Source organism: Schistocerca nitens, chromosome 11 (assembly GCF_023898315.1).
Source record: "Schistocerca nitens isolate TAMUIC-IGC-003100 chromosome 11, iqSchNite1.1, whole genome shotgun sequence".
Classification (NCBI taxonomy): Eukaryota; Metazoa; Arthropoda; class Insecta; order Orthoptera; family Acrididae; genus Schistocerca; species Schistocerca nitens.
Genome location: NC_064624.1, coordinates 145184073 through 145205950, shown reverse-complemented (window position 1 = coordinate 145205950; position 21878 = coordinate 145184073). Strand labels below are relative to the sequence as shown.

The 21878-nt window shown below is 43.8% G+C and overlaps 1 protein-coding gene across 2 annotated transcripts in view; it reads left to right on the top strand.

Annotated features, from left to right (window-relative positions):
* The window catches only part of LOC126213369 (ankyrin-3-like), a 107641-nt gene extending 86013 nt beyond the window's left edge, over positions 1 to 21628 (top strand). For both annotated transcript variants that reach the window (XM_049941068.1, XM_049941067.1), the window contains exon 5: positions 21147 to 21628. In XM_049941068.1, the coding sequence (XP_049797025.1) occupies positions 21147 to 21525 (379 nt within the window). In that variant the 3' untranslated portion in view covers positions 21526 to 21628. The remainder of the gene's footprint in view (positions 1 to 21146) is intronic.
* The last annotated feature ends 250 nt before the right edge of the window (positions 21629 to 21878 follow it).

Genomic DNA, 21878 nt, shown 5'->3' with positions numbered 1-21878 from the left:
CTCCCACGCGTGGGGCCTCCCGCCCAACAATGCCAAATGATCATTACATTCCGCCATGTCACTAGAAAGCCAGCACACTATCTACAAAATTACGAAACCAGCACCATACTTGAATAGTGACACATTACTGATTGTGAGCACATTCAGACATTAATCACAAATTCACGTGGTAGTAATGCAGAAGCCGAATTGACTTTTCCATTAATTCCCCGTCTAATGCAGCCCACAGACCTTTGTCGCTACCTCAGCGAATGATTGTTGCCGCTAGCGCCGAGGAAAGTTGGAATTCTAAACTCTCCCGCAAGGCCCAAAAATCTCTAAAGTTAGTACATACTCACAGCACTGGGTAGGACAAAGTTCGAACATAATGTACGAGGTAGGACTGGCAGCTTGCATTACCAAATACAATTTTTTCTTCTGTTTGACACAGTTGCACTCAAAGTTTTTGATTTGTGGGGACAATTTCTACATAACACTGTCGATCTCAAACACATGCCTGCAAACAATTTATAGCTGTTAATGTGATCTTCACAAAATTTTTCATTCCAGAAAAATTAGACGTTTCCCATTAGTGTAATTAACATTGGTCTCTGTCGTTGGAAATGCTAAAGTACAAAGCAATTAGGGCACGCGTATATAATAGCAATAACTAGTATTTTTATATTTGTACGGATTAGTAACACTTATTCAGGTCCAGTAACGTTACTAAGACAACTGGTGTAAGTTTCATCTAAACGTACTTGTACAGTATACTGAATACGACATTTCAGAGCCCGTGTTATTCCGAGTCACAGTGCGAAGTTCCGCTGCATGTGCTTGCTGCGTCTCCAATGGAACAGGCACGACGGCGACTATAGCGTGTACTCGTACTTCTGTACATGTGAGGCATTTTACCTGGAAGTCGTTTGCCTGATGTCGGCGAGTAAATACAATATTGCGACCGGTCGCGATAAGCGGGAAACACGGCTTCGAGTCCCGGTCCAACACAAACTTTCACTGTCGTCATTCCACTGTACATCTGACGGTTGTCCGTATTCGCGAGTGCGGAAGCGTTTCTCGTATTTCGCAGCACCTGTAGTCACCGCTTTGCCCGTTCCTTCGGAGGTGCACAGGAACTTTGCACCGTAATTCGGAATACCACAGGCACTGCAATAACGCAAGTAAATTCAATGTTAGTCTGTATCCGTAAAGATAAGATTGTGGCGGTAACTCTGTCACTGATGCAAACTTCCGATTACCCTTCCAGGAAAAAAAGTCAAATGTAAATACAACGCATCGAAAGAAGCCTAGCAATGGGCAATTCCGTTGAGTTTTTAGTACTCAAAGCGACATAAGTGAACCCCTGTATCGTAGTCGTATCTCTGCGTAGCAACGTAAACAGAGACTGCAGTTTGGTTCGCACTGCTAAATAATTTAAAAATATATTTTTATTACGGACAGTTGTGCTTTGGGCGGTGTCAATTATCATTCATAGCCTTTAGACAAGCAATTACACAAAAGTTTCGTTTGTCTGGGACCAGAATAGCGGCTTTTGCGGCCGTCCTGACCGGGCGCGCTGTGGCGCTTCTGTTTGGGTTTTACGACTTTACGTTCAGTCTCTGCGTTACAGTGTTGTGTAAAATTGATTCTGGTGATGCAGCATTTTAGTTTCCTTGTTTTCGCGAGCTGTTAACTGCTGACATGGCAACCACGTTTACTAGGAAGCTTATCCTAAGATTTGGATTTGACAAAGCAGCCCGTAATGTTCAGCCAAGTTAACTGGAAACTCATGACTGGATCGTTGACGTTATTGACCTTACTTCGGATCAGACACACACTTCTTATTATAACTTGGAGCAATACTGCTTTTTTGTGAAGCTGCTTTCCTCGTTGGTGCTGGAACGGATTTTGCAGAAATTTGAAGGAAAAGCCGAATTCCGCCATCGCGATAATTCGGTGAGTGGAGTTACCATTTCAAATGCTGATGTTGATTATAAACAAGTCAGAGAATTTAATTTGCCCCCTGAGGTAGAAAACTGCTACTTAAAAGACGTATTATCTAAATATGGTGACATCAGGCAAATTTGTAATGAATGATGGTCAAGCCAGCATAGATTTGTTCTGTCGATATGCATGTCAAACACAACATTCCATCTCATATTTTGGTTTGTGGCTACAAAGCGCACGTAATATACAATGAACAGACTTTGATTTGTCACATATGAAAGTGCGCATCTCCGGCAAAACTGTCCAAAAAAAGTGTTTGTATTGCAGAATAATTTACAACAGCGTGAAAGGTTATCATTGGCTGATCTTTTGACCGAAAATCAATGACGAGTGGCGACCTTTCCAGCATTACGCGAAATGTGGGCGACGGGCCACAAAATACTCTTTAAGCATTTCCACCTTTACTCAGGAAAGACACTGCAGACAATCCGGCTAGAAAAAGTAGTATAGCCACTAACAAGAGACGTCGAACTTGTAACGGCAGTAGCACAGATTTCACACAATATTGTCTGCATAGATTCAAACTCTTGTCTCAAGTGCATGAGTAGACAAATCGAATCCGCCACCATTACCGGAACAGGTCAAAGTGACGTTCTGTAGCGCTGGGCGCACCATTAGATGGCAATGCGCTCGTCTTGGTGACGCAACAGCGCCGCTGCAGTACCCGTACGTCAACCAACGCAGACAGATTCACTCGCAGATGCAACTGAAACCAAACGTGACGAGGTAGCGAGTGATTGTCAACAACAGGCGACGTCACAGCCCAAATCCCAAGACGAAGAAGCGGAGTTTTACAGCAATAACACACAAACAGCAAACGAAAGTGATCATGGAAGTGACGGGGCGTTGGAAGAACGTTTGCAAACTGCGTCTGCGCCGCCTTTGGCAGACCAGACGAGACGGTGGCACACGACTGCCACTCAGATCCACCGACACCGCCCTCAGTGGAAAACTGCTCAGGGGGTGGGCGGAGCAGACATTTGGTGAAGGCCAGACTCGATGCAAATCGCAAGAAAAGTAAAAAAAAAGGTTCTAAAGCAAACCGGGACAGTGGTCTCCAGTCAGATTCTCAGGAAGTATCCGGCATGGAATGGCATGAAATGATAGACTAGCGGGAAAAAGGTCACTCCCCTATGTTAGTCATATATGATTACCACGTTAAACATTAATAGGATACAGTCGGATGTTAAAATAGCTGCTCTGAAACAGTTTCTGTATGAGTCAGCGACGGATATTGCTCTCCTACAGGAAGTGGTATTCCCACAATTAAATTTGTCCAGTTACGTCGATTTTTATAATATTTCCACTGAGACGAGTGTCGCACGGCCATTTTAGTTAGAGAAGGCATCCCCGTAGATAACGTTGATAAATTAGAGTCGGGGTGAGGTATTGGAATAAACGTAGCAGGAGTCACTATAGTCAGTTTATATGCTCCTTCTGGCAGCAGTAATAAAGCTGCAAGAGCCACATTCTTTAATGAAAGCGTAATTTCTTTACTGAGGAAAAACCCCCTCCAACTTAATAGGGGGAAATTTTAATTGTGTATTGAGTCGAAAGGATCAAACCCCAACTTCAATTACTCAACTGACTTGAGACGTCTCGTTGCTGATTTAAAAGATGCGTGGGAAATAAAATAACCAACAGTGGTGAACTTCACTCATATTGTTGCGAATTCATGTAGTAGAATAGACAGAATTTACGTATCGGAAAATTTAGCAGATAAAGTACTGAAAACAGAAACTGTTCCCGTTAGTTTTTCCAATCACAGTGCGTTGTTGACCTGCGTAAGTTTAACACCACAACCTACCAGAAGAGTAAGAAGCCAGTGGAATCTAAATATTTCGTTATTATCAGAAGACGACTTAGAAGATGCCCTAACCAGAGCTTGGGAAGTGTGTCTCCATTCACTGAACAACTTTCCAAGTGTGATAGAATGGTGGACCCAACGAGCGAAACCGAAGCTAAGGAAAGTTTTAATATCTTTCAGTACAGATATGGCCAGAGGAAGGAAACAGACTGTAGAATTCTACTGCAGCGTGCTAAGGGAACTCTACGATCAGACAGATGCAATTCCTACAAGATTAAAAGACACCAAGCAAGTAAAAGGAAAATTATCAAGTCTGAAACTTAAGAAACTGGAGGGACTTGAAATGAAATCCAAAGCAAAGTCAGTCACTGAAGATGAGACTGCTGCATTGTACCACCTTGTCAGACACGCCAAGAGTAGTAGTTTCGTGGATGAACTTCAGATTGACGACGGTACCATACTCACCACCCAGAAGGAAATAATTACAGAGATCTCAGTGTATTATGAACGTATGTATGCGTCAGGGGAAACAAACGAAGAAGAATACGATGAGCTGTTTGGTGCATATCTTCCATGAATATCGCGAGGAGATGATAACATTTCTTCGGACATCACCAAGGAAGATGTATTAGAAATCGTGTGCAGCTCCCCCGCTAGGAAATCTCCAGGATCTGACAGACTGCCCATTGAATTCTATAAACGATTTTGGACCCTAATAGGAGAAAAGTTCACCGAAATTGTCAGTGAAGTCTTACAGGGGAAGCCAGTGCCTGCAGAGTTCAAACAATGCTGCAAAAAAATGAACAACCTACGGTCGATTTCGCTTTTAAATTCGGATTATAAAATTATAGCTAGAGTAATTAACAAGCGCTTTACGCCATGCACCGCTGACATCATAGGTCAACAGCAGACTTGTGCTTTCAGAAGGCAGCAGACTTGTGCTTTCAGAAGGACGATTGTACAAACTGCGGCCTTGTATCGCGATGTCATTGCGCTAGCGCAGGCAAGTAACATAAAATGTGGACTGCTTTTCATAGACGTCCATAAGGCATTTGATCAAATTAATCACAAATACCTGATAGAGACAATGCGTCAAATGGACTTCCTGCCAAAAACCATCTACATCCTCGAGAACGTGGCTATGGGTGTTACTGCACAAATCTCCGTTAGCTCTCAACTGACAAAACAAATTGACATAAAAAGGGGTGTTACCCAAGGAAGCCCCTTATCCATGCTCCTGTTCGACATACCGCTGGAACCTCCCCTGAGACAGCTACAGCACAGGCTGACAGGCATTACCATGACCGTGGTAGGCGCTTAGGCTGACGATGCAGGCGTAATCATCAGAGACCAAACAGATGTGACACAACTAGAGATGGTACTTGCAAAATACTGTTCTGCACCAGTTGCGAGGGTAAATGGAAACAAAAGTAAATTTCTAGATGTAAAGCGGCTTGCTAACTTGCGCATTGAGTGGGTGAACCATGTTAATGAAAGCAAAGCCCTTGGAATAGCATTGACAACTCCCCTTTTAAAAATGATAGCAATAAGTTGGTGGGAGGTGGCAAGAAAAATCAAGGGAGCTTTGATTGAAAACTGTCAACGTAGCATAGACCAGTTCCAGAGAATACTGTTTATCAACACGTATATTTTATCCAAGGCCTACTGCATAGCACAGGTTCTCCCCATTCCATCAATGGTGGAGAAGGCGATCATGTCCACCTTAGCAAAGTTCTTGTGGAAAGGGGAATTGTTTCAAGTGCCGGTAAAGACAGCAGTTTTGGATCCACGCAATGGAGGAATGGGTCTGACATAAAGTGTAAAGCGATGGCATTGTATGTTAAACGAACATGGGGCATAATGTGTAATGATCCAGGGTGCACTACAGCAAAACTATACGACATTGTCAGGCCAGAAAGTGTAGAGCCGCCGATAAATATACAAAAAATAAGTTTTAAGCTAAAACACATTAGGGAGTATAATCTTGAACTAAGTTATCTCAGCAAAAAGCTTTTAAACTACAAAAATGTTACAGCAAAGGCGATTTTAGCTGAAAGACGGAAACATGAAAATATGGAAAATGAATTCGAGAAAATACTTAAATATCAGAATCACAATAAGAACTGTGGTAACATGCTCCGAAATGTATTCAAAAGAATGAGTATAGGTTAGGAACTGGATTCGTAGTAGAGGGAATGGGTTGGGTTCACGTTCCCGACCCCAACCTCACCTGCAAGTCGCACATGAAAAATAAATCAGTAGTACAGCAGATACAAGAATATGACGGCAAACATCTGGTGTCTGATATAAAGGAGTATCTTGAACTCCCCAAGGATGCGTTTAGAAGGCTGGAACTGACAAACATAAAAGGCAGTGAAGGATTTTGCGATGTCGCTGTTCGGGACTGCTCCTCTGTCCACGTAATTTACCCTGGAAGGAACACTCGTCAAGGATTTACTGAATGAAATTATGATGATGAACCTCAGGCTGCAGAAGAAGAAAATGTGCGTGCTGAACTGCCGCCAGTTGAAGGTGACAGTGAAGGTGCTAATTTGTGCTACTGCTAAAGACTCATTCTGTGAACACTGTAATGTAAGACTGCAATTATCTGCCACCTCATTTATGTCATTTCTTTCTTTTTGTCCAATAACACAAATCATGGCAGTGGGTTTTCCATTTTCCATTGTAAAGTACATGAGGAGAAACATTGGTTTTTTAATCAGAATAACAAAGTCGATTGGGAAACATTCAATTTTTATACATATAATAATGATAAACAAGAACCGCAGTGGTAATTATCGTAAAAACAAACAAAGCAATAATTTTTGCGACATCTTGCGCAACAAATAAAAACGGGCGTTTGCAATAAATCTGTAGAAAAACATGCCCCATTAACATTTACGAAAATGTTCCTAGTTTCTGATAATTTTGAGGCAAGCCAGTCATACTGAATCATGTCTCGGAATATTGGTGACGATGATTGATGGAGAATTATAGAATGAATTTTGATACAATCTTCCCGGGAATTATTTCACGATTCTCCTGTTACAATGCGCTGCAATTTTGCAAGTGCTTTACGAAATTTTTAACTTGCCTGTAAAAGTAAACATCACAAGTTTGCACCAAAGAAGTGCATTTTTGAGGTATGACTTTTAGAGACCAAGTTGGCATATTTTCGTCATCTTGAAAAATTGCATCATATGTCTCCGGAATCGTTTGAACTCCCCAAGAGTCAATGAGAAGTAAATATTTACTCTCCCCGACGAAAGATTTTAAATATTTGCGGAGAAAATTCATGCATAAAACTGTTGTTCCTTTTCCGGACTGCGATGATGTTACGATGACGTTCGTATAAGTATTGCCATAGCCATGTATTAATTAGTGAATACGAGGTCCGAAACGACCGGTCGCTTCTTGTAAGCATATGAAGACATGTGGGAGCAGTTTTCCGGATAATGTTGTTGAATATTGTGCGGTGTACGAATGCGTCACTTTATTCAAATCCGACTTTTTCACGAAAACTGTTTTACTTACGTTTTCAGTGAGATTGATATTGGTATCAAACAATAGAATTTTTAATATTAAACAATATTCGAATGTGTATGTAAATATCTTTTTCTATAATTAAATTTGAAGTGATATATTTTACATCGGTAAAAACATTCTGTACGCAGAAAACATGTGTTTCCCTTTTGGGTCAGTATGTATCGCATAATCCTCGTCGTGGTATTGAGGGATTAACCGGCACGTCTGCCGACGAAAGGCCTCCGCAGACGCCTGGATGGCCTCCATTGACGCCGCCTCTTTTTTCGAAACCAGTTTCGTGATCTTGCGTTGTGAAATTCTGTGCTTCTGTTTAAATGCCGTGACCTATCGATCAGACGCCTTGAATTTGAAATCGCCGAATTGTGCAGCCGCAACCAATGTCCATTGCTGTAAATTTCTTGTCGTGACTTAAGGGGATACGGAATCGGATTTTGGGTTAAAAAATCGAATTTTTTTATTGGCGTATTATATTCTGCCATGTTTCCTCTTTAAAATGACGTATCATACATAGCTCTACTACAATTATAACTATTTTATTTTTATATATTTGTGAGATCGGGTATTGCGCTCTTCACAGTGGTATAATGTTCGCTATGTCAAATATCTGGGAGATGGTGACTCTAAAGCATTCAAAGAAGTTTTGGAAAGCAAACCATATGGGAACAGTGTAAATATAAGCAAACTTGAATGTATAGGACATGTGCAGAAGAGAATGGGTGCCAGGCTGAGAAGGTTAAAATCAGTTATGAAAGGGAAAAAACTAGATGATGGGAAAACCTTGGATGGCAGAGGAAGAATGACTGATTCCATAATAGACCACATTCAGAACTGCTATGGCCTTGCAATCAGGCAAAATACAGGCAATCTTGAAGAAATGGGGTGAGCTATATGGGCTTTATATTTCCACACCGCATCCACGGATGAGCATCCACAACATGGTTTGTGCCCCAAAGGTGAAAACAGCTGGTGTAAATACAATAGGGGACTAACAACAGGAGAGAAATACATTCACCACCACAGTCTACCATCAGCCATCATGGCAGAAATAAAGCCCATTTTCAGAGATCTGGCTGACAGAAGTCTTCTGATGAAATGTCTTCACGGAAAAACGCAGAACCCCAACGAGTGCTTGAATAGTGTGATATGGCATCGTCTCCCAAAAACAGTGTTTGTCGGAATTAATACACTACATTTTGGTGTGTATGATGCTGTGGCAACCTTCAATCTTGGAAATATAACTAAATGCCAGGTCCTTCAAAAGTTGGGTATGTGTGTTGGTTCCCGTACGGTACGTGCTATGTTCTTTTTAGATCAGCACAGACTAAGGCATGCTGATAATATAATCAAGACATTAGTGAAAAAAGCAAGACAGGTGCAGAGGGGTGCCAAAAGAAGACTTGAAGATGATTATGAAGACTGTGAAGGGGGTATTAGCTACGGATCAGGAATGTTTTAATCTTCTTTCTCCGTTTCCCGTAAGTTTACTTTTTACTTCATCTAGGAACATTATCTCAGGTACTGGTCAACCTAGAAGTCTGAAATTTTTATGACGTAGTGACATAGGTCCCTATTACATACTGAAACAACGATTTTTTAATTACTTGATTTACAAAAGACTTAGGGGTGATAGTCTAGTAAAAAGCGATGGAAAAAATTTACTTAAAAATAAATGTACAATATCTCTGTAAGAAAATACTTTGACAATAAACTGTTGTTTCAGTATTGTTGTAACATATGAATGCACATACAGTAAAATTTTTACCACTCTGTCTCCAGTAGTTTGTGAGAAAATGTTCCCTATAGTAGGCATATATTAACATTGCGGGGATAGGTGATTCCGTATCCCCTTAATGATGTTGCTGTCTTGCTTCCACAAAACGGTCGTAGGTCCACGAATCTATCGCCTCAAATTTATCCATTCGCGTACCACCACTTTTAATATCTTTCTCCCATTGGGAAAGATTCTTTTCTCTTCAATTGCCGGATCCTTTTTTCCCAACGTCGCCAAGGACCACGTGAGGTGCGCTTTAGCAATATTCACGACTTTGTAGGCTATGGGAATCATGTCACTTTTAAATCTTTTCGGTGACGGTTTATATTCGTCTGGAGACGAATCATTTTGTGGCACTTCGAACTGTTCGTCGTTCTCCTCACATTCTTCACAATCCTCATGAGCGTGAATTAATTCCTCTTCAGTTACGAATGTTTTTGCGCCAAAAAGTTCCAGTGTATAATTATAAAGTTCTCCGGCCAATAACATAGCATCGTGAGAGATTTCTTCTGAAGACGTCGATGCAGTTAAAATATTTTCCGTCAACAGCTTTTCATAATACACCACTGCGCCCTTCAATCGTAATTTTGATAGATCACTATGAACGGACTCTTCAGGAATTTCTTCTCCTATTCCAGATGAGCCAGCAACTTCTTCAGTCGTGTTTAACCGCGGATCGGAATAACACGTCGAAATTTGAAACAGGCATGTCCGTTCACGACGAAGTCGAAAAACAAACTGCCGTTTACTTCTCACGGCTCGCGCACAGTCCTATGCGCAGATGACCGTTATAATCCCAAGGGGCCCTTACAAAGCCCCTTTAAACCTTGAAACCCCATGAAACGAAATTGAACAACGAGCACGAATATTTTTCAGTGAATGAAAAACTTTACATTCTAGGGCTAAAATAATGTCAGTTTGAGAAACTTTTTAATAATTGTGGAATAACAAAAGAAAATGAAACAGAAGAAAAAGAACCCAAGGCCTCTGGCATATGAGTCCGAGCCCTAACCATTTTTTAAAATTGGTCATAACATTCCACAGTAGTACATAATTATCAACTAACATTTAAAAGTAATAAAACAAACGAAAATTACAGGTTCCTTGACATATTAGAAGAAATCAAGGCCTAAATCAGATAGTAATGTTCGTCACTTGATAGTATTTGTTTTTCAAAGATTAAATTCTCGTTTCTTCATGTTCTGAATCGCACAAACGAAAATGGAGTTCACATGACGATTCTTCTGAGGAAGTTGGCGTATGTATCATAGTAATTATTTATGCGTAGTAGCTTGTGATGCTGGTCGGAGATGTACGTCCAAAAGTCTCCTTTGCTCCTTTTACTTGACAGCAGGTAAAACACCGCGTGTCCCTTCAACCAGTTGACGGCATTTTTCTTTGAGGTGGGGTATAATTCTTCTTCCGGGTATAAAAGGCACGTTGGCGTTATCAAATACGGCGATTTTCTCTGCATAGTTGATAATATTTTTTCTGATTGACAACCATCTATTATTTGCATTTCCACAGACAAATTGCTCATCTCTGTCAATCAGGTTGCAAGTGGTACACGAAGGGGAATCAGCCAGATGAATGGAATGTAGTGTGGAGTTCGTTGAAAATTTCCTATTCACAAAATAATACCACAATGACTTGAAGGGGTCCTCTTTCACCACGCAAAATTTCGGACAAATCCCCGACCCCGTGGTCGTGCCGTCTCCTTGTGAGTTATGGTGGGGAGGTGGCTAACCTCCACGTGACCTGCGTTTACGTTTAGTGATTTTGCTGTCTCCTCTTCGTTTATTGCTCTCACGTCAAACGAAAACAAAATCGATTTCTGTGGCCGGGAGCTATCAAGCGAAGTAAAATACATTGATTAGAGTACAGTAGACTAAAATATGTTATTAGTTTCAGAATTTATTTTATTTCCACCTTCCTGACAGTCGGACCTTAATCGCCTTGCAGAACAATAGTTATTTTTGTCAGTTTGCTAAAGAAATTTGGCTTTTATTAATCTTCCTCGCTGAGGCAGTGAATTTATTTGAAACGAAGTTTTTAAATCCACATTATTGGCTAGTTTCAGCTGTTTGCTGCATTTCAAAAGTGCACGTTTTCATTCAACCAATTATTATGTTACTAGCAGCTGCAAACACGATTTAAGTTTTGACAGAAACTTGTCCAGATTTTAGGTATAATCTACCGTGGTTGCTTACATACTTCAGCACTCTCCCCATAAAATCTGCAGGAATGCAATCATGCGAGACGAAATGAAATTTCGAAACCAAAGACGAGAGTATGTTCGATATCTGACCTTTGGGTTGACACAAATTTGTGAATAGACGCGAAATAGTATGAGCGTAGAATCGCAAGTGGAGAGGCACATCCTGCAGAAATCTGCGCACTGTACCGTGTTGGCCTTTCGTGCAGCTGCCTCTTAACGTGATCTTATTTCGGCGATAACAGAACCAAGTCAGGAGCACGCCTTAGGTAGCCAAGGTGGCCACTGACTGTCGATGTGGACCAACAAAGAAATGTTTCGAACAGGTTTTAATCGACCTCCACGGAATCGGAATTTTCCACTAGTGCGGAAAGGCCTTCATTACGACACAGTCATGAACCAATGCTCTGTGCAGACGGGTGTTTATTTGGAATGATTCTTGTGATGGTCGGGGCTAGGTTCTCACATAAGGCAATCAATTTAAGAAGTACAAACAGCACATCATCACCTCTGGTGACGTCATTCGAAAAATGTAGTGTTGCACTGTGGTTCCAAACGGACATAAGAGACGTGACTTTGCTACTTGTTGCGCGAGAGTCCTTATAGGTTGGGCCATGACAGAGCCCTAACCATGCCAGGTTGAAAGTCAGTCACCAGTAAGCTTCCTTACGCGAGAGTGTTTTTTGATGAATGTGCCACTCATCGTGCAAGATCACTGGGCAGCTGATTCTTAGTTTATTTCGGCATGTGATGTGGAAAATATCGGTGCTGGACTGAGATTCAAACTCGGATCTCCCTTTTCGTCACGTCTGATGCCTTTGTGTTGATACTTTCCACCGTTCGCTGCGCGGTCTGCGCGGCTGCCCCCGTCAGAGGTTCGAGTCTTCCCTCTGTGATGGGCGTGTGTGTCGTCCTTAGCGTAAGTTAGTTTTAAGTTAGATGATGTGACGGAGGGTACCGCGAGTACCTATCGGTTCTCCCTTCTATTTCAGTCTGGTATTGTTCGTGGAAAGAAGGATTGTCGGTATGCTTCTGTGTGGGCTCTAATCTCTCTGATTTTATCCTCACCGTCTCTTCACGAGACGTAGGAGGGAGCAATATACTGTTTGACTCCTCGGTGAAGGTATGTTCTCGAAACTCCGACAAAAGTCCGTACCGAGCTACTGAGCGTCTCTCCTGCAGAGTCTTCCACTGGAGTTTATCTGTCATCTCCGTAACGCTTTCGCGATTACTAAATGATCCTGTAACGAAGCGCGCTGCTCTCCGTTGGATCTTCTCTATATCTTCTATCAACCCTATCTGGTACGGATCCCACACTGCTGACCAGTATTCGAGCAGTGGGCGAACAAGCGTACTGTAACCTACTTCCTTTGTTTTCGGATTGCGTTTCCTTAGGATTCTTCCAATGAATCTGTCTGGCATCTGCTTTACCGACGATCAACTTTATATGATCATTCCATTTTAAATCACTCCTAATGCGTACTCCCAGATAATGTATGGAATTAACTGCTTCCAGCTCCTGAGTTGCTATATTGTAGCTAAATAATATGGGATTTTTCTTTCTGTGTATTAGCAGCACATTACACTTGTCTACATTGAGATTCGATTGCCATTCCCTACACCATGCGTCAATTCGCTGCAGATCCTCCTGCATTTCAGTACAATTTTCCATCGTTCCAACCTGTCGATATACCACAGCATCATCCTCAAAAAGCCTCAGTGAACTTCCGATGTCATCCACAAGGTCATTTATGTATATTGTGAACAGCAACGGTCCTACGACACTCCCCTGCGGCACACCTGAAATCACTCTTACTTCGGAAGACTTCTCTCCATTGAGAACGTCATGCTGCGTTCTGTTACCTAGGAACTCTTCAATCCAGTCACACAATTGGTCTGATAGTCCATATGATCTTACTTTGTTCATTAAACGACTGTGGGGAACTGTATCGAACGCCTTGCGGAAGTCAAGAAACACGGCATCTACGTGGGAACCTGTGTCTATGGCCCTCTTGGATCTCGTGGACTTCTAGTTTCCAGAAAAGTCATTATACTCGAACGTAATACGTGTTCCAAAATTCTACAACTGATCGACGTTAGAGATATAGGTCTATAGTTCTGCACATCTGTTCGACGTCCCTTCTTGAAAACTGGGATGACCTGTGCCCTTTCCCAATCCTTTGGAACACTACGCTCTTCTAGAGACCTACGGTACACCGCTGCAAGAAGGGGGGCAAGTTCCTTCGCGTACTCTGTGTAAAATCGAATTGGTATCCCATCAGGTCCAGCGGCCTTTCCTCTTTTGAGCGATTTTAATTGTTTCTCTATCCCTCTGTCGTTTATTTAGATATCTACCATTTTGCCATCTGTGCGACAATCTAGAGAAGGAACTACAGTGCATTCTTCCTTTGTGAAACAGGTTTGGAAAAAGAGATTTAGTATTTCGGCCTTTAGTCTGTCATCCTCTGTTTCAGTACCATTTTGGTCGCAGAGTGTCTGGACATTTTGTTTTGATCCACCTACCGCTTTGACACAAGACCAAAATTTCTTAGGATTTTCTGCCAAGTCAGTACATAGAACTTTACTTTCGAATTCATTGAACGCCTCTCGCATGGCCCTCCTCACATTACATTTCGCTTCGCGTAATTTTTGTTTGTCTGCAAGGCGTTGGCTATGTTTATGTTTGCTGTGAAGTTCCCTTTGTTTCCGCAGCAGTTTTCTAACTCGGTTGTTGTACCACGGTGGCTCTTTTCCATCTGTTACGATCTTGCTTGGCACATACTCATCTAACGCATATTGCACGATGGTTTTGAACTTTGTCCACTGATCCTCAACACTGTCTGTACTTAAATCAAAACTTTTGTGTTGAGCCGTCAGGTACTCTGAAATCTGCTTTTTGTCACTTTTGCTAAACAGAAAAATCTTCCTACCTTTTTTAATATTTCTATTTACGGATGAAATCATCGATGCAGTAACCAGTTTATGATAGTTGATTCCCTGTTCTGCGTTAACTATTTCAAATAGTTCGGGTCTGTTTGTCACCAGAAGGTCCAATATGTTATCGCCACGAGTCGGTTCTCTGTTTAACTGCTCAAGATACTTTTCAGATAAAGCACTTAAAAAAATTTCACTGGATTCTTTGTCCCTGCCACCCGTTATGAACGTTTGAGTCTCCCAGTCTATATCCGGCAAATTAAAATCTCCACCCAGAACTATAACATGGTGGGGAAATCTACTCGAAATAGTTTCCAAATTATCCTTCAGGTGCTCAGCCACAACAGCTGCTGAGCCAGGGGGCCTATAGAGACATCCAATTACCATGTCTGAGCCTGCTTTAACCGTGACCTTCACCCAAATTATTTCACATTTCGGATCTCCGTCAATTTCCTTCGATACTATTGCACTTTTTATCGCTATAAACACGCCTCCCCCTTCACTATCCAGCCTGTCTCTGCGGTATACATTCCAATCTGAGTTTAGGATTTCATTACTGTTTACGTCTGGTTTCAGCCAACTTTCTGTCCCTAGTACTATGTGCGCATTGTGACCGTTTATTAATGAGAGCATTACTGGGACCTTTCTATAGACGCTTCTGCAGTTTACTAATAGCTTATTAATATTGTTATTCCCCATTGCGTTTTGCCTACTACTACTTTGTCGCGTCTCAAGAGGGGTCTTGTCGGGCCTAGGGAGGGAATTCTCTAACCTAAAAAACCCACATGTGCACTCCACACTTACTCCGCTACCCTTGTAGCCGCTTCCTCACGCCTGACCTATTCAGGGGGACCCTACATTCCTCCACCCGATAGCGGAGGTCGAGAAATGTGCACCCCAGATCTCCGCAGAATCGTCTGAGCCTCTGGTTTAAGCCTTCTACTCGGCTCCAAACCAGAGGACCGCGATCGGTTCTGGGAACGATACTACAAATAGTTAGCTCAGATTCCACCCCGCGAGCGAGGCTTTCCGCCTTCAGCAACTCCGCCAACCACCTGTACGAACTGAGGACGACCTCTGAACCCAGACGGCACGAGTCATTGGTGCCGACATGAGCAACAGTTTGCAGTCGGGTGCACCCAGTGCTCTCTATCGCCGCAGGCCGGGCCTCCTCCACATCTCCGGTGAGACCCCCCGGCAAGCAGACAGAGTGAACACTGGCCTTCTTCCCCGACCTTTCCGCTATTTCCCTAAGGGGCTGCATCACCCGCCTAACGTTGGAGCTCCCAATAACTAATAAACCTCTCCCCCCGTGTGCCTGCTCGGACCTTGCTGAAGGAGCAGCCACATGTCCACTCACAGGCAGAGCGGGCGATGCCACACGGCCAGCCTCCACATTTACCCTCCGCCTCGTGCGCCGCGAACGCCGCTGAACCCGCCACTCCCCTTGGGAAGAGGGTGGCCCAACCGTGCCCGGTACCCGCGAGGATGTCTCGACAGCAGGGACAGTGGGTGACGCATGTGTACACCTGGGGTGTACCATGCGACGCACCAGACTCCCCACTGCCGCTACACTCCGAGGCAGCAGCCTGAAGACGGCTGACCGCGGCCATAAACACGCTCAGCTGTTCGCGGACAGTGGCCAGCTCCCCCTGCGTCCGTACACAGCAGTCACACATTCTATCCGTCCTAAGAAATCGATTAACTGTAGAGAGTTAATCAACTTTTAACTAGACTGCTAATTCACTAAAGGCGGCTGATAGGTAACTGTGGTTACTAGACATTTCTTGTAGAAGTAGCACTACCAGTCTAAGGACTGTATTGAAAACACTAGCACTACTGGCACTATGGCTGACTAAAGGGACTCTCTCTGACTGTATTCAAAACAAACACGAAATCTATAGAACACTATTACTGGCACTCGACAATTAAAGCTTCCTAAAAGCAAAAACACACGGAGGAAGCAGTGACAAGTAAAAAAAATACAGTTAATACTTACATTAAGGTAGCTCGCTGCACAGCAGACGTGACGGAGACTGCAGTTTCGACGACACTGACACTAGTGGCACTATGGCTGACTAAAGGGACTCTTGAGATCAGTTATTGTCCTGAATGGTGGTTACAAAATTAATGGTGCGCGTTCTTGCCTGGAGAGTGAAAATGATAATGCATGAGGTGACTGGCCCGTATCGAACTACGGTGGGTAGAGACAGAACAACTATTCAAACTGTCCGTGAATATAGCGACATGGTAGCTGCGGCACATGTTCACACGCTCGAATGCGCCATAAGGTCGCTCGATTTCGGGAATGCTTTCGGTAGGGTGAGTCACCAGTGCCTTCTTGAAACAATGACCGTACTGGATTTTCTGCAATATTTTGTCCAGGTAATTGGTATAATGTTGAAGAACAGCAGTTTGCAAATCATGATCAGTGGTCAGCTAACAAGGCAGCTCGCACTCAAAGAGTTGTGTTCGACGAGAGGTGGTCCTGTGTGGAGGGCCTCGTTCGCCACTGCCGCTGAGGCCCTGCTAGCCGCTCTGCAGAAACAGCTACGAGGGCTGCACGCATGCACACACACACACACACACACACACACACATACCGCCACAATATCGTGTGTAGGTCATACACGGGTGACGGGGGTCTCGTGATCTCCGGCGAGAGCGAGTCGCAGAAGGCGTTGCAGGTCACCAACAAATACCAACTTGCATCAGGTTCAAAGCTAACCAACACTAAACCACACATCATGAATGTGGGGTGCGGAATATCTTTGCGAAACATGCGAGACCTCAGTCCAAGTTGTGGTCTGGACTACAGCTCTAACGTAAATCGTACTGCAGCTGCAAATTCTAAGAAAGTGCTTGCCAGCGTGCCAGTTGGAGTCAAAGAACATAGAGAAGGCATGACGACATCCAAAGGCCACACTTTGCACATATGTAGATGGTCTCTAAAGTCAACTGTGTGGCACATGTTTTACCCATACCAGGTGAAACAGCAGCAGGATTTCTGACATCTTTGGGTCATTTTGTAACTCGTGGTAATATTTTTAAGATAAAGTTTGACACGTTGACCATCTCAGGCGGAAACGGGGGGGGGGGGGGGGGATTAAATATTGCCGACTTTGGGAGATGCGGAAGAAGACACAGACGACCCTCACGCCGCACTCACCAGACGAAATTACTCCCACTGTCTCGAATCCACCCATAGATGTACGGCACGTCGCCAATGGCTTTTATCATTTTGAACAATTTTGATTCGAACTCAGTTATACTCAAACCAGAGTTTGCCGTCGAATATGGTAAGTCAAGAGCATGTATGTGGAATTAATGAGAAGCAAAAGCGGAAACGTGACTGTACAAAAGTAGCCACACTACAGCTGGAGGGCCATCTGGACAAACATCAGCACCCCTCATCTACCTACAAGTGTGAAAACTACTCGGTAGAGGGCAGTAAACAGGAAAGTAGCAACCAAAGTGAAACTTGAGGCAGTCCACCTGGGTGGTCGGCAGCACGTGAGAGAATTACGACCTGATAGCAGGCGAGGTTGGTACGCGCTCAAGTGAACGACATCTGGTGAGTTATCACATAATTGTTAGCCACGATAACACGAACTCTACTCCCAGTACCTTGCCTTACAATTTTTTTGAATCGTAGCGACGTGCCGTGTGAATAAAGGAATGCTGTAAACTGGCTAAGAGGACAAACAACGTACCACCTGCCAGCAGAGGGAAAGGAGACGGGCGGGCGCTGGGTGGGTCGCCGCACGCACGCCGGCCACAAGCGGGCCACGGGGCGGCGTGTGCGTCGCTGAGGCGGGAAACTGCGAGAGGAACTTCGTAACATGTTTCAGTACATACAGTTACGTGTTACAGTGTGCAAACTGAATAGAAAAAGGCGTGACCGCAAGAACATCATAACAAATCGTCCTTAAGCTCTTTTGTGTTAAACGGTGTTTCTTACTGCCTTATTTATTTTTAAGGAAACAGAAATCTAATTTAAAATACATAGGTCAGAAGCACTCTATTTTGTGTTGAAGGAATCTCGGAGGAAAAGCTGGTCCTCACGACAGAACACGTGGTACTTTTTAGTTCACTTTATTTCACTTCGTTCCGTATGTCGAAAGTCCTTTTAATGAGAAGCGACTGCGCTGATTCTGCTGTTCTCCATTACACTCATCTTCACCCGCTGTATCAGGAATCGCAGCACGGAGCTTCCAGCGCGTGCAGTACTCGGGGATGGCAGAAGACCAACTTGCCAAACGAGCCTCGGGAACCGAGGCACTGGGCGAGTTACAAGATGTTGAGAAATAAATCGGAAAGCAAACCATCGTGAACACGGAACTTGGAAGGCGTCGCTCTCAGCTGAGTTAGTGTGCAAACATGGTCTTTCAGATGATATCCTAAAAATTAAAAAAAATTAGAAATAACAAAATAAAAGAATTATGCGCGAAAATAGCGCAGCGACTCGGTGACAGGTATGGGGGAGGCGTCGTGGCCAGACCTCGGAATGGATAAAAAATTAAATGAAAGAAAAGGGGTTAAGGGCGCGAGTTTCTAGTCTGCATGTAGTGGATTCGAATACCGCAACTCGCATGAATTTTAATTCGTGGTAATACTTGCTAGTTAAGAAAAAGTTGAAATGATTCTTGCTACATATGCTGAAGGTCTGGGTTCGTTTCTCACATCCGGCAATCATTTTTAACAAGCATAAGCAGCATCTCTCCCACCTCTCTTAACCTGGAGGAGAGTCGCTACAGGTTGGGTCCTGACAGAGGCGGAAGTCATGCCGGGTCGAAACTCTGTCACCAGTCACCTTTCTTAAGCGATATCTTTTTAAATCAATGAGCCAATTGCTGTACAAGGCCGCAGCGCACTTGACTTTTACTGTATTCGAGCCTGAGACGTGGAAAATATTGACGATGGACTGGAATTCGAACTCAGATCTCCCTTTTCGCCACGTTTGATCACTTTCAGGTGATGCATTTCCACTGCTTCGTTGTCTCCACTTGTCTGCAAAGTCATAAAGACATTCACAAGAGACACATCCCTGGGTTCGAATCCTGGCATGTCACTTTAAGTTGCAGCATGAGCTCAGCAAAATACATGTGAGAAATTATTCTGATTTTACCGATTCTCTGGGCTTTGTTAACAATAATGGTGGTACTGGTTTCGAGTCCCAAGTCAGACGGGCAGCTTTTCGTCCTGTCGTGTCAGTTTAACATGCCACTCCTAGCTACTGGTGAAAGAGAATAGTACAGTCGAGGTATCTTTGTATGTAGTCAACAACGATGTGTCTAGGGTTCCATTCCTAGTCAGCAGAAAATTTTCATCGTTGTATTTAAAATTATGACATGTCCACATTTCGCTGCTCAACGTCCATGCGTGACTAGAAGTCAGTGTGGATAGGTGTTGGTTTCGAATGCCCATAACGCAAAACACTTTCGTCTGCTGGTTTTTGTCATCTCATTGCTGGTTAAAAATGACGGTTTCTCACGTTTCATTGTGCTTAGTTAACCATCCGATCAAGTGCTGCGTTCGAATATCCGGGAAACACAAAACTTTATGGCAGATCATTTCGAGTTTGAACTTGCACACTCTTCGTTACTTGTGACTGAAACCATACTTGACATATTTCTTCTTTACTTGTTAGATTGCATTCCCGGATAGTAGCGCAGTGAGAAAACTTTCGTCGTGTCATTTAAAGGAGGATGCTGATTTCTGAGGTTTCATTTATTACAATAAGTTTGAATATGCAAACGTAATGGCTGTGTAATGTCCAATAACACGTTTCCTGGTATTTGCATTACCGAAGTGTCAGTTTGCATCTAAACTGATGGTCGCACAGAGCAGTTGTCTCTTGTGGCCTCATGCAGTGAACGTTTTGTACAGGCAAAGACTGTACCGAAAACAGAGCAGAGGAACAATGTTACGAGGACTGATTACAAATCAGGCGAAACACAATTCAGATCGTTCCATAAAGTTTCTGGCGTGCAGCCGCATAAATTCAGCCTCTCCTAATATTTCGGCCGAACACCGTCCCGCCATCTCCAGAGTGAGCTGAGGTGACTGACGCTGGCACACTTGGTCCGTTCTTTTAAACCCGAGGACCGAACCACTGAATTTATGCGGCTGCACGCCAGGAACTTTGTGGAACAGTCCTTACGCTGCAAAAACATCAAGATGGACGACAACTGAGATCGTTCAGATGATTGAGCATGATAGCACATGTTAAATACATGTGCGTGTGCTATGAGGCCATAAAATCTGACGCATACACACAGTTTTTTTATGGGGGTGGTGTTGCCGAGTTTGTGTTTATCTCTCACATGTTTTGAATAAATTGTTGTCTATGTGTCAGAAAGTTTCAGTGTTTGGTGAGGCTGAATCAAGAAAACTGCCGGTAACTGCAGTGAAATTTTTTTGCCTGCGTACCAGGAAAGTGTGTGTCTGAAAACCAGGAGATGGGATTCTTCTTGTGTGTGACGTCTGGCAGTGAAGCTGCAGACAGAGACCAGTATCAGCTGCAAGATGGCTGTTCTGTAGTGGAGGTGAGCGACTGGTTAGGTGTAGCGTCCCGAGAGCGAAGGAGCTGACTTGCAGGAATGAGTGTGACAAAATGTGGTAATGAAATTCTTTCAGAGGTTGTATAATGCTATTTGTAATGGACGATGAATGAAGATTTTCTTATGAGAGGGATAGAACAGATTTGCTGTAATTTAATACATACACACAATTGCGCACTGTTTTGTACTGTGGGAGGGGGATACGGTAGGTTTGTTTCAGGACAGATTTGTATTCACAACAGTTGTTTCCTCGTGTGGCTGTTTTCCCCATTCTGTGTGTTGTGTGTTTGTAGCAGAGAGTGGCAGTTTGTGTGTTTTGTGCAGGAGCCTCTCTGCAGAGGAGAGGGGCAGGAGGCTGGTCCAGGCGGCTAAGCAGCAGGCAGTGGGGGAGCTGAGGGCGCTGATCGCCGCAGGGGCCGACGTGGCGGCGAGGGACGGGAGTGGGCGGACCGCCCTGCACTGTGCAGCGGGCTGGGGAGACGTCGAGGCGGCGAGGCTGCTGGTGGGGGCGGGGGCGGCGGTGGACGCCAGGACTGACGGTGGGTGGACGCCGCTGCACTGTGCGGCAGCCAATGGCCACGCAGAAGTGGCGGCTGCGCTGCTCGTCGCGGGGGCCGACAGGGGGGCGACAACTGGTGATGGGCGGACAGCGCTGGACGTCGCCAGGCGGTGCAACCAGAGGCGCCTGGTGGAGATGCTGTGATGTGGCAGACAGTCCAACGAACTCTGTGCAAAAAGCAGGAACTGAAAGAGTTTGTAGGAGAGTAACATTCATAATTTTTTAAATAAAGATCCAAAAAAACTCAGTCCTATTGCGACTCACTAATTTCAGGCCTCCTCGAGTAACACACAGCACACAAATACTCTAAGCAATGCTGTAGCAAAACCCGGACAACTCCAGATAACAGCAAAATAATTCAGGTAACAACGGACAATCCTTCTCTCAAGAAAAATGTCTCGAGTACACTTCCAGACTAAACTTGGCAAAAGTCATCAGTTCATTGTGAACAATCACAACTGCTCTATAATATCTGATCGCTGATAAGTATTTCACAC